Source organism: Gymnoscopelus microlampas (assembly GCF_963454915.1).
Source record: "Gymnoscopelus microlampas genome assembly, chromosome: 3".
In the NCBI taxonomy this organism is placed as follows: Eukaryota; Metazoa; Chordata; class Actinopteri; order Myctophiformes; family Myctophidae; genus Gymnoscopelus; species Gymnoscopelus microlampas.
The window spans coordinates 59,291,826-59,310,409 of record NC_139940.1 but is presented as its reverse complement, the minus strand read 5'-3'; the positions used below and the strand labels follow the sequence as shown (position 1 = coordinate 59,310,409).

Sequence of the window (18,584 nt, the reverse complement as noted above, 5' to 3'; positions counted from 1 at the left end):
GCTGTTTGACAATTTTCAGAGGTATTAGATCTAAATCTTACTTTGTTCTGTAGCAGTGTTATGATAACTTCTGATTTGTCGAGATTACTTTTGTTGAGAGCTTTGTGCCAAGGATTTAAGGACCAATATGTTTATGTTGAGGATGAGGGGGTACCTGGGAAAAATTGTCCCCTCCAAGGGGTACCTGGGTCAAAAAAGTTTGAGAACCACTGCTTTAGCACATGCAGGGCATGCGAGGGTAGCGTCTATCTACAGCATATCATTCCATTTTGCCACGTGGTTAAAATCATTTTCATAATGATATGATGAATATCGCAAACCGCAAGCTCTCCTGTAAGGATGCACTGGAGGTGTGATGAGGTGGTGTCATGATGGAACGCACAACTCACTATATTATGTCATTGCGTAGCCGTAGCCTATATCTCTCTGAAGTCTAATCTCGCTACTGGACAGTTAAGTGTGGGCCCAGCACAGAGGCTAATATGGTCTTAATAAACCTGGAAGTGACGCAGTTCTTCTGTCCACTTAAAGGTGAAATACTATTATTGTATTCTAGTATAATAGTATTTTGTAGTATATTGTAGTATAACAACGTCTCTTCTTCTGTCCAGTTAAGGATTAAACAACGTCCTGCCCCCCCTGCCAAGCCTCTGCCCCCCGACCCTTATGCCCCCACCAATCAGGTACAGCCACTGGTTGTCATAGAGACGTAGACGTTGTCTGTCTTGTGTGTGGTAGTTTTGTAGTGTCTTGAAGTTTGGGTGTATCGTAACTTAACTCTGTGTAATGTAACGTAGCATAACGCAATGCAACACAATATAATATAATTTAACATAGCCTTACGCTATGTAATGTAGCGTAACGCTACGCAACCTAACGCAATGTAAAGTAACGATATGCTACGCAACACAATCCAATGCAATGTAGCGTAACGTAGCATAACGTAACGCAACAAATATACGTCAAATAATGTCGGATGGATTCAGGCCATATGAGTCATTCATTCATTCATTCAAGATGTATTTACGGGGCCAGGCTTCCAGCATGGACCCGTTTTGTTATTGGCATTATTCCATTTCTTCTTCTTCTTCTTCTTCTGCCGTTTTTGCCAGTTCTGGCTGAACCGTGCAGTCGCTTTTTATGAAACTCGGCCATATGATAGATGGTCATGAAAAACGATCAGAAAATAAATCTCACAATCTTTCGTCAAAAGGTGGCGCTATAGCACTCAGTTGAAAATGCCAACTTTGAACAGGTACAACTCATGCCCTGTTTGACCTACAGCCATGAAACTTCGATGCACACATGCGTCTCCTCATGCCTAACAACTTTCACTGTTTGACTTTTGACCTCTGACCTTTAGATCTCCCACCATTTCGAATTATATGAAAAGCAGTAAAAAGCAGTTATTTTTGAGCAATCTGCACGAAACGTTTTACACATGAACTTTGGACCTATGCCGACAAACGTTTGCAAAATATTTTCCATAAGTGAAAAAATGAAGCTTTAATGAGCCAATGAATATTGCAGTTTTATGACAATTATTCATCTGCCCCTAACACATACATGCAGACTTACCATTCTTTGAAACTTTGCAGAAATGTAAAGGGCCATTCCAAATATCACTGAAACCAATCTTACTCCAATTGTTCAAACGGGGGCGCTATAGCAATTTTTTGAAAATGCAAACTTTAAACAGGCAAAAGTCATGCCTCGTTTGGCCGACAGCCATTAGACCTGCTTACACATGTGCCTTGACTAATGAGGAACACATCACGTTGACCAGTAAGCACCGCCTTTAGATTGTCCGCAATCTTGAGCAGTTTGAAAAACACTTAAACCCAGGATTTTTCAGCTATTTGCGTGAAACTGTATGATCAGAGTGATCTCTTTTTTCAGAGGTTTGCCTGTTGGTCCAATAGCGTCCCGCTTAAGTGTATGTCTCACAACCACAAGGTCACAGGTTCAAGCCTCACTTGGTGCAGACTTCATCTAAGTTGCATTTCACACAACATGACTATCAATGAATACATCTGCAATTGTTAAAGATAACATGAAATACTTAATTGAGTATTTTTTACATACCTCATTGTGAAAATAGCTGATCTACAATCTCACAACTTTTCAGATAGCAATGAGAGTATGTTTTTTCAATGTATAACATACTTCATTGTGAAAATAGCCGATGTACAATCTGACAATTTTTAATGGTTTGTGAGCTTGTAGATCGGCTACTTTCACTAGTTTTGGTTCTGAGGAGATGTACAATTTCTTCATTGGTAAATGGTTTGTGAACGAGTGATCTTAGTGTTAGTGAAACAGGAGCTTGGGTCATGACAGAAGGCAAGAGTTTGTGATCCTCAACAGACAACATCAGCCTGGACAAAGCTATAGCACTATAGGTAGTGTTGCAGCTACCTAAGAGTGCCTCATACCGCATGGTTGCTGGTTCAAGCCTCACTTGATGCAGACTCATTTAAGTTGAATTGCAAAAAACATGACTCAATCTATTCCGTTTCCATGTCTCTCCAGTGATGTTGCTAGGTTTTCAATGTAATGGGTCCTGGGATGCAAGGGTGGTCTTTTAGATGGGTCCCAGGGACATTTTATGGGTCCCCAATTACACGTCCCCCCCCCTATCGTTTTCTTTGATCTCCAATCTCCATATCTTCTATGCGTGTGTGACTGTGTACATTATATCCTGATGCAGTGGATCTCAACCTTTTCAGGCAGCGACCCCCCAAAATAATCATATTTTAACTGGGGACCCCCCACCCTGAGGAATTAGGAGTTGAGGCACTTAATTTAGTTTGATTCAGTTCCACAGATACATATTGTGAAAATAGCAGATCTAGATCAGTGCGACCCGTTCCTGCTTTTCAAGACCGATACCGATATATATACATATATTAAAAAATCATAAATATATTTTTTCAAATGTATATGATTCTGTAGTATTAGCACACCTTATGGTAAGAAATACTAGTAGTGGGCAACAGGTGGATTTAACATACCTTTGACCAATAGAATACATTTAATCATAGAACCTTTTAATCATTATTATTATTTTATTTTGTATTATTTATGAATGTAGAATGTGTTTTTACTATTTATTGTGTAGACTGAAAACACTGGCTTACAGTGGAAGTATTGGCAAATAAAGAAATAGGAATTCAAGAAATAATGAAGACAAATACTGACAATGCCTATGAACATTGGCTTGCAGTTATTGCACATAGTCAACATGCAATAATACTATTAGGCTTGTCATTGAGAAAGGAAAATAAAGTTGTCTTTTTGAGGAGAAGTGGAACCTTATAAGTCACTTTAAGTTTAGCATGAGGGAGAGGGTCTACCCTCTTCAGGGAATTAATTGTTATGATATCTCTAAGCTACAGAAAACATCCAGTTGCCTATTAAACATACACAAGACACAGACGATAGACAACCGGTTACTTACAGCTGCCATTAATTACTGCTTTTGTTTGCCTTTGTGGTCAAATCAGGGTCAAATGCATAGGATCAACGAGCCATCGTTAACCTGCTAATGTTACACAGCTGATTGGCAACATGCGTTAATCCACCACTCACTCTGATCTCCAAGCAAGTGGGAGAACACTCTAAAATCGGGGATTTTACTTTGGCTGGTCAATTTAAGATGACAACAGCAACAAAGATTAGTAGTAGACCTGTATGTATGATGATCAGTTATTATTCCAGACAGTGGTCTATCCAAGACGTTTTAACACGTTTAAGAGCAGGTCCTCATGCCGTCTCTCTCTCTCTCTCTCTCTCTGTGTGTGTAGCGTAGACTAACAGCGAGGGGCTGTGCTGCTGCTTCTGCCACACAACGCCGTTTAACCGAGTTATACTTCTCCAGTACAACGGTGTCTAACCGGAGAGTTATACTTCTCCACCAACGGTGCCTAACCGAGAGAGTCCATGTAGATCACAGCTGACAAATATTATATATTATCGGAGCTAATCGGAGCTGCGTCCCATGGACGCACTAGAGTTTTCATGAATGCGTCCTTTCGCAATATGGTGCGTCAGCGACGCAGGACGCAGGCCTACGAGCATCTCTGCCTCTCTCTCTCTCTCTTCAATCTATTCTGTTTCCATGTCTTTCTCTTCAATCTATTCCTTCTCCATGTCTCTCTCTCTGTCTCTTCAATCTATTCCGTTTCTATCTTCAATCTATTCCGTTTCCATCTCTCTCTCTCTCTCTCTCTCTCTCTCTCTCTCTCTCTCTCTCTCTCTCTCTCTCTCTCTCTCTCTCTCTCTCTCTCTCTCTCTCTCTCTCTCTCTCTCTCTCTCTCTCTCTCTCTCTCTCTCTCTCTCTCTCTCTCTCTCTCTCTCTGAGAGGCGGCCATAGCTGAGTGGTTAGTGACCCCGCCTAGGGAGCCAGAGGCTCTGGTTGCCCCAGGTACGATTCCAGGCCAGGTCAGCAAATGTGTCGATGAAATGAAATTTGTCCCTGAGCAAGACTCTTAACCCCTAATTGCTCACAGGCCCTCATTGGAAACAAGACCGCAAGGACTTTCATGAACTGACCTGTTAAAGGAATTATCATTTCTCTTTCTCTCTCCTGGCCCCGTATTATCGCTGCTTGCAGCTATATTTATTCTTGAAATTACACTGAGTAATTAAACTCATTTGCAGTGTCGTCGAATAATACAATACGGTGCAATTCAACATCACAGTTGAAACATACATTACATTTGGGAATTTGGAAAATAAAAGGCATACATGTGAGATATAAAAGTTGCAAATAGATTTTTTTTTACAAATTTCTAAAAACAATTACACATTGTGGTGACCTGTTTGGTCACCAGAGTTCTAAAACGACTCAAGGGTACTAGAGTGGTACTTACTGTCCTTACTGTCCTAATAATAATAATAATAATAGTTCAGTAGTATTGTAGATGGATTCTTTACTGTCTTTTTTCTCTTTCCCTCATTAATGGCTGCAGTCAGCAGGGAGCCGACCAGCTCCACCTAGCAAGCCTCTCCCCCCCGACCCCCAGGTACCACCTAGCAATGTAGTTACTGCATAGTTACTGCAGTAGTTACTGTGCTAACACAAACCCACCTAGTAATCATTAGTATGTAGTAACTACATAGTTACTCTGCTAACACAAACCCACCTAGCAATGACTAGTATGTAGTTCCTATGTAGTTACTGTGCTAACACAAACCCACCTAGCAATCACTAGTATGTAGTTACTACGTAGTTACTCTGCAAACACAAACCCACCTAGCAATCACTAATATGTAGTTGCTACGTACTGTAGTTACTGTGCTAACACAAACCCACTTAGCAATCACTAGTATGTAGTTCCTACGTAGTTACCGTGCTAACACAAACCCACCTAGCAATCACTAGTACGCCAGTTACCCTGCTAACACAATTTTGTGTTTGCACCTAGTAATCACTAGTAGCTAGTTACTAGGTAGTTAATGTTCTACTACAAACCTAGGTACCACATAGCATTCTGTAGCATTTATCATTATGTAGTTACTAGATGGTTACTGTGCTTACACAAACCCCCCTATTAATCACTAGTATGTAGTTACTGTCCATTGACTCTGTGTTCAGTGACTCAGACAGTGTGTTCATTGACTCAGTGTTCATTGACTCACACAGTGTGTTCATTGACTCAGTGTTCATTAACTCTGTGTTCATTGCCTCAGTGTTCATTGCCTCAGTGTTTATTAACTCTGTGTTCATTGACTCAGTGTTCATTGCCTCAGTGTTTATTAACTCTGTGTTCATTGCCTCAGTGTTCATTGCCTCAGTGTTTATTAACTCTGTGTTCATTGACTCAGTGTTCATTGACTCAGTGTTCATTAACTCTGTGTTCATTGACTCAGTGTTCATTGACTCAGTGTTCATTGACTCACACAGTGTGTTCATTGACTCAATGTTCATTGACTCAGTGTTCATTGACTCACACAGTGTGTTCATTGACTCACACAGTGTGTTCATTGACTCAGTGTTCATTGACTCAGACACCGCCATGCTGGAGGACAGAAGACGGAGGAAGCGAGGAGGCAGAAATTTGAGTATTAGAATTAGGCTTTAGTGTTCATTGACTAACTTAAGACCCGGAGGTGTGGCCAATGCTGTTTCGCTATTGTGAGTGTGGCTGGTAAATATTTTAAGGTACGGCACGGCAAGGAGCACGCACTTGCACGCATAAAAAAAAAAAAAATCACATGCTCTTGTTTTGTCTATATTCATAATAAGAATAAGAATAATAACAATGAAACCGTTTGAATACACTTGGGGTGTATACTTGAAGATTATTTAACCTTCATGATTTTACAGAAATCGCGGGTCGCGGGGCGGGTTGAGCCATAGATTTATATATGGGTTCGCGGGGCGGGTTGAGGCGGGGTGGGGCGGGTCATGAGAAAACCCGACCTGCTCATCACTAGTAGGAGTAGCCTAATATAAAAAAGAAAAGTGTTGCAAAAAATCGGCCTCCTGGTGAAGCTATAATAGGGCAATGTTAAATGGGTGGAATTTGTTCTTCAACGTAGTGCGAATGTGCTTGCATGATTTGTGGCATTTTATTGAAAACGGACCACCACTCCTGCGAAATTTAGATGTCAATGTTAGTCAAACAGGATGGAATATGAAAAATGAAATAGATCCATCTTGATCACATGACTATAGAAATCATTTGCGTGAAATTTGGATAAATTCTGAAGGCTTAATATCAAAACATTTTTTTTACATAAGTCGGCCTCCTGGTGGCGCTATGAAAGGAAAATGTGAAAAATGCAGGGCAGATGTTTTTCCTTGACCTCTAGGGAGTTAAAAACGCAAATTGGCCTTTTACAGCGCCACCATGAGGCTGATTTGAAAATGTTCAAGTGGCATTTCTTCCTCGGCCTAGTGGGAATGTGCGTGTGAAACCTCAAGGAAATCGCAAGCTGCGTTCATGATTTGAGGCTTTTTTTTTTCAAAACGGACCAATCCTGCAAACTTTGGAAGCCAACCTTAGCCAATTAGGATGGAATATGGAAAATCGGACAGATCCGTGTTGATCACATGACTATAGAGATACTGTGTACTGATTTGCGTGATGTTTGGATAAAATCTGTTGTAGTACTGTCAAAAAATGTGTTTTGCAAAAAGTGGCGCTGGTGGCACTATAACGGGCCCATGTGAAACATTTGGGGCAGAGGTTGCTCTGGTATCCAGGGAGTGTGTGTGCACAGTTTTGCTGCGATCAAGCCAACACTGCCGGAGATTAGCTGTACACAGAATGATAGAATGGACACACACACACGGACGGACGGACGGACAGGGGGTAAAACATACTCTCGCCATGCCTTTTGGCCTGGCGGAGACAATTAATGGATGTTTAGTGTTGCTGTTATGCTTCTAATGGTGTTCATGGTGAGTTGGGACCATGATTCATTTTAAGATCATGTGATAGCTAACAGGTAGGTTGTGACTCAAAAGCAGTTAGGAAAGGATAGAATGAAATAATATGATATAATATTGATTGATTGATTGATTGAATACTGTATTAACCCAATTATTAACCGCACAGGTAGTACAGTCAAAGGTCATGCTAAAAGGATTGTTTCCAATTTGTGTCCATTGTACTCAATCAGTGATACTGATTCAATTTCAATTCAAGCCCTAATCATTATATTCCCATGTCTGTCTGTCTGTCTGTCTGTCTGTCTCTCTGTGTGTGTCTCTCTCTCTCTCTCTCTCTCTCTCTCTCTCTCTCTCTCTCTCTCTCTCTCTCTCTCTCTCTCTCTCTCTCTCTCTCTCCCCACATCCAGGATGCAGTTCCACTCAAACCGTTGGTACCAAGGAAGCCGTTCCCCATGGAGCCTCCTCCTCTCCCTCAGTACACTTCTAACCCTAACCCTCCTCTCCCAGAGTACCCAGGCTGTTCCACAGCCTCTACTCCCCTGCAGCATGGAGACAACGGACCAGCCCTGCTTCCTAACAGGTTAGATGTTCTGACTGTCCGAAGAAAGTTTTGACGGTGTGATTGGTTAGAAGTTGGGGATGGGTGTGTGAGCCATTTATTTTCTTTGAGTCCAGGCTTCATTCTGCCATCAGTGAAATCAGTGATAGTGTTAAAGTTTATACATAGTTTTATTATCTTTAATTATAACCACTTAAACCCCATATGGTTGAACAGAGTCCTTCAAGGCGCTATACTAGTGTCTTTTCTGTTATCGTGGGGAAAGCGTTCGCCGAAAATAGCCGATCGGCAAGCTCACAACACAACGCCGCGATTTGAGCTTATCGATCTGCTATGTTCAGTTAAAGCTTTACCCACAATATGGATGCTGGGGTTTAAGTGGTTAAAGTTTATACATAGTTGTATTAGTTTTTAGTTTTAAAGCATTGATAAAAGACCAAAAAGACCTAAAAACCTTAACCCTAACCTGACTAAATTACAGACCTAACCCTAAACCCTGTCCCTAAACCAAAACCCTAACTCTAAAAATTAACTTAGATAATTAAATGTGAAATATTTACACATTGACCGCCAGAGGTTAATCTCATAATGTACTCACCAGTGCCAAGGTTTTATTGTTGTTTTTTTGTTTTTTTCACGTCGCCATAGACCCTGTTAAAATCCTTAAGAATGCGCAATGCACTGTTTGTAAACATCACGCAGATGTCCCATTGTCTACTAGTGAAGACCACGTGTCAAACGGAGCTGCCATGTTGTAGTTACAACGGTTTATGTTAAACAGTAATCGACGAGGAGAAAAACTACATGGAGAAAATGACGTTTAAAACTGGATCCCAGACAGGAAGCGGATGCGATCGAAAAAAACGGAACCCATATAATTCTGTTTCCGGTCGTCCCACCGGAACCGGAAATGGATCAAAAAAATTGTAAAGTGCACTTTTTCGATTTAACATGGATTTTCATAATATCAACAGTTCGCGTAGATCTACGCGACTGGCACGTGGCGGCTTTTAATCGGTCCGCGTAGATCTACGCGATTGGCACGCAATGTGTTGGACTAAAACTATAATTTTGGTATGCGGTCCAATGAAGAAGGGACTCAGGATGGTGGACGTGCCTGCCATGCACAGCCTACAGTGAACATAACTTACTCATTCAGTGCCAAACTTATTTCTGGCTTTATCACCCCTGTGCCAAGGCCAAAAATACAATGTAAAAAAGGTGCTTAGGAGCCGAGATACAGTACCGTTTTCAGTAAGAAGTTAAACAAGAAGTGAATGGAGCAGCAAATCTTCAAATCATGATATCTTGGGTTCTGAACGTCGGCGACGTCATTGGCACTCTGGGCTTATGAAAAACGTGACGTCGGCGATGTCAATGGCACTGAATGAGTTAAAAAAAAGTTCACTGTTAACTTTATTCTCATTTTATATCAATTTAAACAGAACAAAAACCTAAACCCAAAAATGTCAAAACCTTCAAACACATTTATAGACTTAAACCTAGTCCAGGGTGGGTGAGGGATGGGGATCCTTACTCTGCTCTCTTATGTCAGGACGCCCTGACTGAGAGCAATGTACTGATTCTCACTCCAAACCCAACACAAAATCCTTTTTAAAAAAGCCACTTCCTTAAAACAGACTTTCTTTCAAATGAAGATGGCGAATGCAAAACATCCTTGATCTGCTTTCTTATGTAAAGACGCCTTTGCTGAAAACAGTACTGAAGTCCTCCAAAACCCTACCTAACCCTATAACCGAAATAAAGTAACCAAAAAACACAATCCGCCCAGAAACCTTTTTTGTTTTGCGCGCATGCACGAATTTCGGTGCCCGACCCCCAGCCTTCCCAATTGTCAAGCTCACCCCCCGCCTATTAATGTCGGCCGCGATAAAAATACAGAGGAAAAAAAAAATACCACTATGAACAAAAAAAAAAAAGAATGAAAAAATAAATAAATTAAAAAAATATATCTCTGCTGTCCTGCCAGAAACTGCTAACTCCAAAACGCTCATTGTTCAGGAAACGCAAAAACAAAATATATGTTTTTCAGGAAATGAAGAAAACCTTATATTTTTAAAACAAAGCAACACTGCCTCATCAAAGTTGGTATAGTGACTTTATATACTGTCAGATACTTGCATGTGTCATTATATTATCAACACTTTAACCAAATCGCGGGTAAATCTACACTTTCCCCAGCGCAAGTGGAGTTAGCAGTTTCAGACGAGCAGAAATCAAGCTGAAGTGGAGTTAGGTGTCCAAACAACAATAGCTCCACTCGCTGCTAAGGGAGAGGTTTCTGAAGGGTACAAATTCTCAAAAGCTAACAATGGATCTCCAAGCTCACAATGCATCACAACAACGTGTGAATTAATGCCCTGATGCTTCATGCCACTTATTATATAGGCCTACAATAATAAACAGGACTTTAAATATTACAATAACTTCTGCAAAGAGGTAGTAGAATAGCGTGACAGAAATGCTATGAACGCCTTTCTTCTTGTCACATTGCTCTCCTCATTAAACACTTAATAGATTTTAGAAATATAATTACTTGTTTTCATAACATTAGCGTCAGTGCTAAGTTTGATAAACAGGTACACTGCATAGTTTTAACAGACTACGGGGAGCTTGTTTACGTGATCCTCCTCCTCGTTCACTGTGCAACGCGCTCTACTCATGCTGTTGAAAAGCAGCGCTGTAGAGGAGAGGGGGGAGTTGTTTGTTTTTGACGGACAGTTTGAGGATCCAATGGAGTTGGGAGTTTTCGTCAGAGGCGCTTTTTAATACTTTTCATTGGTTCAAATGTTTTGATATTTTACACAGACCTAAAGGGTGTTCAATAGCCTTGATTTATGAAAAAAAAAAAAAAACTGAAAATGGAGTTAGCTGGTCCTGGCTGGACACCGACGATATACAAAAAAAAGGTGGGGGGGGGTCGTCTGTCTACAGGGAAACTGGTACTAGCTCCTCTTTTGGCCTCCAGAAAGATGAGTTTTTAGGGCTGTTTTGAATGAGCCCAGCGAACTGCATTTTTTGAGGGATGGGGTTAGACCATAGATATTCAACTGGCGGCCCGCGGGCCACGTGCGGCCCGCGAGGAGCTTCCTTGTGGCCCCTGGCCATATTCCAAAAAAGAAAAAAAAAGAAAAAAAAAATTTTTTTTTTTTTTTTATTTTTTTTTCATAATTATTATTTATTTTAACTTTGATTTATGTTATCAAAGTTAAAACAGTACAAATTATTTATCCTTCATTAGTTCTTGAAAGGCCATCTTTCATTGGAACTTAACTTAGAACCTTAAATAGAACCGAATTAGACCGAATTAGACCCGAAAAAAGGTTGATTTATATTGGTCAAATAGAACCGAATTAGACCCGAATTAGACCGAATTAGACCCGAATTAGACCCGAAAAATTTCGCGCCGCGTGCATTTGCGCTGTGTGGCCCCCGACTCCAAGTTATTTTACAGTTGTGGCCCCCTGCCTAATCTAGTTGAATACCCCTGGGTTAGACTATTCCATACCTTGGTGGCTGTACTGTAGAAGGAGAATTTGCCCGTGTTTGTTTTATGGGTGGGTGGTACCAGATTGATGGTACCAGATTGGTACCAGATTGAATATTAAAGATATGTTTTATCATATCTTTAGTGCAACTTTTAGTATACTAAGTACAACTTAAGTAAGTCTTTCCAAAATAACACAATTTAAATTTAATTTATAAAAAAGTACAAATGAGTATATTAAATATACTTAGTTTTTAGCGGTGCCAGCCGCTCTACATTTGACTCTGTCCGTGTGTGTGTGTGTCCGTCCGTCCGTCCGTCCGTCCGTCCGTCCGTCCGTATGTTTGAACACGGCAAAACACATGCGCCACTTCAACCCACACACACACACACACACGCCAATACTGCACACATGCGCACACACGAACACACGCACACGCACACACACACACTTGCCGTCCGTATGTCCGTCCGTTTGAGCACGGCATTTAACCAGCAATAACTTCAGTTCGCAGCATGCTACGGAGTACAAATTTTGTACATGGACTAAAACCACCAATAGGCACAAACTGAAATTAATTAAGCCCCACCCCTCTGCATTCTTATTGGCTGGGCTTTAAAAAGCCATTATTCCAGTTTGCAGCATGCTACCAAGTACAAATTTGGTAAGTGGACTCAGACCACCAATAGGGACGAACTGAAATTAGTTAAGCCCCGCCCCAAAGGCACCGCTTCCTTCACACAGGGTGTGATTTTTTTTCCCCACTTGGGTAATACAATGAAATCAATTAAATAAAGGTTTTCACAGCAGTTTTTTAGCTTAGAAGTGGAGAGCGTTCTCTCCTCTTTCTCTCCGTATATGTGTTCCACCAGTGTTGCCATGTCTGCTTATTATAAGCGACTTTGGGCTTGTTTTTCTATGAAGACGCGTTGTGAGCTTGTAGATCGATTTTTCTCTGTTTATTTTTTAACATTGAAGTGGATGGAGCATTAACTTTTAGAAAATCGTTTTCTCCTAGTTCCTTTGAGATAAAAAAAATAATAAAAATCCCCAAAAATAAAATAATATTTTTTTAATAGGTGACGTCAAAAGACTTCATTGGCACTGATGGCACACTGAAAACGGCCGTCAAAAGACGTCATTGGCACTCAATGAGTTAATATATAACCCGATGTAATAATCCTAACCTTAAAGGGACATTTCACCGCAGATCACTTTTAATGAAGTTTAGGACTCAAGAAACAAGGTCCTGTTTTTTTTTGTGTGTATAATCTGTGTTTTTAGATATCTAGTAATCTTCGAACATCTCGTGACGTTATTTACGTCACGAGATGTTACGTAATTCCTTTCCGCACTACATGTCTCGACGCGTCTCACACAGACCAGCTCCAAAGACCGCCCCAATGGGGTGTCCCCACAGCGTGACTCCATAGTCTAAACCAGTTGTGCATGATTGGCCAATACGCTTGTGCAAGGACGCGCTGTGATTGGCCAGTAGCCACTTTGAGTGACAGTTGGGGCAAACGCTCTCACCAAAACATTATTTACTATTCTGTCCCTATAGGTACATAACTCGAACGGCGCTGAGTCGACTAGCAGACCATTGGCCGGTCGACGCGGGCACTCGCGCCTGGAGGCGCTCGGGCGCGTCTCCTCGGCCTCAAGGTCTGCTGAGTCGGCGCGCCTCCGTCATGGTCCAAAACTATACTTTATCGGCGAAAAGAAATAGTCCGCGGTTGTTTGAAAAAGGCACTTCCGCGTTGGCCACAGAAGGGGGCGTGTTTATAGCACAACTGGTTTAGACTTTGTAATGTCGCGTCCCCACACGGCCAGTCACTCCCATTAGCTGCGCCCAGCGGGCAACCCCCGTTGCAGAGTGAGACTTTACTTTACCTGAGTTATCTTCTGATAGTTGTACTTGAATGTTGACATGAAATAATAATCCTGTGTAGTGTTTCATAAGCGCAAGCGTGAAAAAAAAAAGACAGCATGGAGAGGCAGCGCTGGTAAACAAACCGTTGTGAAAGGCTAGGATAAAAATACCAAGGATTCGACAGTGATGTCACTACTATGCGACACGGAAGTAGAACTGCATGAAGATAGCAAGGATTTGTCAGTGATATGACATCACTAACGAATCCTTGGACATATATGTAACTAGATGAACGTGTGCTAGGTTCACGTTCTTCAGCCAGTGTTTCCAGATATTGTGAGAGAAATAAGCAACCAGGTCTATGAAAACAAACCCAAAAGAGGATAACTAGGCCAAGAGCACTTTACCTAGACATGGGATATTATATATTTGAAAATTGCCGATCTACAAGCTCACAACGCTTCGCGACCCATTGTGAGCTTGTAGATCTGCTATTTACAAAAAAATCTTGAGGGGGGAAAAAGTGCAAAATGTGGAATATTTTTGACACATATTTGTTAGGGGCTCCCTGGCACAAATTATAATTTCAGATGGGGGACTGTGGAAAAATACATGAACATGTTTGAGAACCACTGGTTTAAACAACAATCAAAACATTTGGAAACAAGCCCAAATATCAACTACATTTTAGAAAGAAGCCGCTTATAATAAGCAGACATGGCAACACTGCCATGCTGTTTGAATGTTGTTCTTGGAGATCACACCCACATAGAACCTCCCCTGCCACAAGGAGGGGCAGTAAACCAATGGTCATTGTAGTAATGCAGCAGTCCAGTCAAACCGTAGTCAAACACACAGATTTCATTATTTTTCTGGCCATAGGGTGCAAATTTTAAATTATGCTACTGTTATCTACTACAAATACTATTACCATTGAGTGATTGCAGTTTCTTCCAGGGGTGAAATGCTCCTTTAACCCTGGTTCCTAGCAGGTTAGTGGTCAGTTACACGTTACTGTTTGGAACGACTCCCCTTGGTCTGCATATAAGAAAACTAACCCAAAAAAATTAATTAATTATTAAATTTAAAAACTCTTCTTCATTGTGTTTCCTCCAGGCGTCCTCCTCTTCCTCCCTCACGACCCCCCCATCTCAAGAAACCCAACACCTCGCCTCATCTTTGACCTTTCACCCTCAAGGTTCAACTTAAACATTTCACCCTGTGGCATTCTGGGTACAGGAAGTACCAAAAGCAACTAATCTGCTCTTCAGGAAATGGTCAACTTTTAAAGAGAAATTGAAGAAAGGAACAGTTGAGAGTTGCACTGCAGTGACCTCTTGTGGTCACACAGCTACACTGTAGGTTGAATATTGCATTGCACTGAACTCCTGTGGTCACACAGCTACACTGCAGGTTGACTGTTCTGCTGCGCTGACCTCTTGTGGTCACACCTCTACACTGCAGGTTGACTGTTACACTGCACTGACCTCTTGTGGTCAAACATCACATTGCAGCAAAACAAACATTAATGGTCATGGCAGGTTTGGACGGACACGGTTTGATGGACACGTTGACCGGTGTAGAAATTTAACCTGTGACACTGTCATCCAGGCCACTGGCTACTGTGTGACAGACATTGCATAAGGACCTTTTACATCATTTACTGTGTGACAGTCAGACATTGCATAAGGACCTTATACATAATTTACTGTGAGACAGACATTGCATAAGGATCTTATACATAATTTACTGTGTGACAGACATTGCATAAGGACCTTATACATCATTTACTGTATGAGACAGACATTGCATAAGGAGCTTATACATCATGCATTTTATGACAGACATTGCATAAGGACCATATCCATAATTTGCTGTGTGACAGACATCGCATAAGGAACGTATATGTTACAGGGAATTTGGCATTTGTTGGGAAATTGGAAAGGTATGCTCGTTTTTAGGCGTGGGGCTTCGGCGCGAGGCAGGGCTTTGATGCGAGGCGGAGGAGCGCTGAAAATAAAATGGATAATATGAGAGAAATATTCTATGACAGGTTGGATAGTGAAGCGGTTAGCCAAACTGAGCAGAGTAACGCTGTTTTTTTAATAATAGTTATTGTCCATGATGGAGGCGCGCCGACTCAGCAGACCTTGAGGCCGAGGAGGCGCGCCCAGCGCCTCCAGGCGCGAGTGCCCGCGCCGAACGGCCGATGGTCTGCTAGTCGACTCAGCGCCGTCCGAGTTGTAAACCGATAGGGGGAGAATAGATCTTTTCATGGGTTACTATCCACGACACTCTCTAATTAGTGTGCATGCGTGCGTGTGTGTGTGGGGGGGGGGGGGGGGGTTCTAGTGTGGCTTGCATTGCCCTCTAGTGTTGGTTCTACAGAATTGCCTAGTAACAGGTGTGTTGATTACATAGACAGATTAACGTCACCAGTCGCAATCAAAGTGAATCGATAACAAAGGGGGAAGCGAGGGGGGTGAAAACGAGCGCTCCTTTTTCAATTTCACTGGTTTTCCAATTTCCCTGTAACATATACATACTTTATTGTGTGACGGATATTGCATAAGGGCTGTATACATAATTTACTGTTTGACAGACATTGCATAATTGACCTTATACATAATTGACTGTGTGACAGACATTGCATAAGGACCTTATACATCATTTACTGTGTGACAGAGACATTGCATAAGGACTGATGACCTGCATTGGAACAACCTTTGAACTTTCATTTTAACAATTTCCAGCCCAATGTCACATGTGTCACATGGTGGCTCACAGCACATGCCTTATTACCCTAAATAAAAACATGCCTTATTACCCTGGATGTAAAAACATGCCTTATTGCCTTGAATGTAAAAGCATGCCTTATTACCCTGAATAAAAGCATGTCTTATTACTCTGAATAAAGTGACCATATTTTTACACTTTCCCTCTCTTACCAATGTCTTGAAACTGTTGGAGAACACGTTCACTGAACAACATGTTAATGTGATTGTATGGTTGACTGGAGTCTCTTGGGTCTCTTCATGTTATTGTCGGGAAAGTTTTCGCTGAAAAAAGCAGATCGGCAAGCTCAAAGTGTTTAAACACACGACATCTTCAAGTGTTTTAGTTTCAATCAAATGAAGCAATGAAAAAACTGAACAGGAAAACAGGCATGCTGCCACCTTCTGGGAAAGAGAAGTACAGTCACTGCCTTAGTGACTCATATACAGGCTGGGGGCAGAGCCTGTCAGCAGGGAATGTTGAACGGGAGGAGTAGGACGGGGGCACTACATCCTCCCGGTGGGGGCTACTCACAGCAGGTGAGCCTATCCGCCTTCTGGTGGCGCTATAAAAGGCAGATGTGAAAAATGCAGGTTAAAGGTTTGTCCTTGGCCTCTAGGGAGTGCACATACAGTACAAAGTTTTACACAGATCGATGCAGTTATAGGTGAAAACATGAAGCGGCGCCACCATGAGGCTGATTTGAACATTTCAAGTGCCATTTCTTCCTCGGCCTAATGGGAATGTGAGTGCAGAATTTCACGGAAATTGCAGACTGTGTGCATGATTTGAGGCATTGTGTTCTAAACGGACCAATCCTGCAAACTTTTTTAGCCAATCAGGATGGAATATGAAAAATCTGAAAAACTCGTTTGGTTTAACTCATTCACTGCCAGACTTATTTCTGGCTGTGTTTGCCCACTGCCAGCGATTTTTTTTTCAACTGGTCACAGAACATTTATGTCCAGTATGATCGATCCCAGGACGGTCGGTAAACACGGAGGGTTTCACTGTGCTGCCGTGAGAGAAAAAAAAGTGACCGCGACCCCCCATTCGCTTGTTACAGGCTGTTGAATATAGCATCTCTCGTCAAAAATGCAAGTTTTTCTTATCTTTTCAACTGGTCACAGTACAAAAGTACAAAAGTATTTGCTTTTAACCCATTAAGGCCTGAGTCCGATTCTTAAAATGTTTTCTAAAACGTTTTTTTTTTTAATATATTTTTTAAAAAGTGACACAGATGCGTTCCAGGTCTTAACACATTGACCGCCAGAGGTTAATCTCATAATGTACCAGTGCCAACGTTTTATTGTTGTTTTTTGTTTTTTTCACGTCGCCATAGACCTTGTTAAAATCCGTAAGATTGAGCTGTGCACTGTTTGTAAACATCGCGGACATCTGCCTGGTTCGAGCAGTGAAGACCACGTGTCAAACGGGGCATCCATGTTGTAGTTAGAACGGTTTATGTTAAACAGTGATCACCGAGGAGAACAAACTACAAGGAGAAAATGGGGTTTCAGTTTCGTCATTAGAACGAGGCCCGACGGGATCGGCAAAACCGGATCCAGATTAATTCCGTTTCCGGTGGTGTTACAATGAAATGGTCCGTGTCGAAAATTGAAAAAAGTTTTTTTTTTTCGAAAAAAAGGAAAAAGCACCACAGCCCGTAGGCTACGGGATCGGCGCTTTACGGTTGGATTTATCGGCCCGTAGGCTACGGGCCCGGCGGTCAGAGTGTTAATGGGTTAAATATACTTGAGTTTTCAAAAGTACATGCTTTTAAAAATACTTAATTGCAAGTACAAGTAAAGGTTTTTGTATGTATATGTTACAGGGAAATTGGCATTCCAGGGAAATTGAAAAAGGAGCACTTGTCCCCCCCCAGGCAATTCTGTAGAACCAACACTAGAGGGCAATGCAAGCCACACGCATGCACATGCGTGTGTGCATGTGTGCGCATGCACACATGCACACGCACACATGTGTGCCATCGTGGATAGTAACCCATGAAAAGATCTATCCTCCCCCTATCTGTTTACAACTCGGACGGCGCTGATTCGACTAGTAGACCATAGGCCGGTCGGCGCGGGCACTCGCGCCTAGAGGCGCTCGAGCGTGCCTCCCCGGCCTCAAGCTCTGCTAAGTCGCCGCCTCGTATCAAAGCCCCGGCTCGCGCCTCCTCCTCGCGAGCCTCGCGTAAAAAAACCTGCCTCGAAAAGCCCTGCCTCGCGCCGAAGCCCTGCGCCTAGAAACGAGCGCTCCTTTTTCAATTTCCCTGTGACATTTGTTCTTCTCTTGCTGCCGCCATTACCCCGTGTTTTGTTTTGAGTTGAAACAAGAACTCAAAAAAGTGGTGGCTATATGGATAAGTTTGCGCGCCTGGATGACGTATTTCCGCTTTTATATAGATTAGGGGTCTTCAACGTGTTTCGGGCCAATGACTCCTTAGCTGATAGAGAGATGAAG

General features: G+C 42.0%; 1 protein-coding gene across 3 annotated transcripts in view; it reads left to right on the top strand.

The window, feature by feature from the left end:
- The window catches only part of adam15 (ADAM metallopeptidase domain 15), a 104,908-nt gene extending 88,627 nt beyond the window's left edge, over positions 1 to 16,281 (top strand). For 2 of the 3 annotated variants that reach the window (XM_084053201.1, XM_084053200.1), the window contains 2 exons: positions 7,810 to 7,982; positions 14,460 to 16,281. In XM_084053201.1, the coding sequence (XP_083909327.1) occupies positions 7,810 to 7,982; positions 14,460 to 14,526 (240 nt within the window). In that variant the 3' untranslated portion in view covers positions 14,527 to 16,281. Of the gene's footprint in view, positions 1 to 611; positions 684 to 4,973; positions 5,028 to 7,809; positions 7,983 to 14,459 lie in introns of all 3 variants that reach the window. The other variant, XM_084053199.1, reaches the window with a different exon arrangement.
- Positions 16,282 to 18,584: the final 2,303 nt, after the last annotated feature.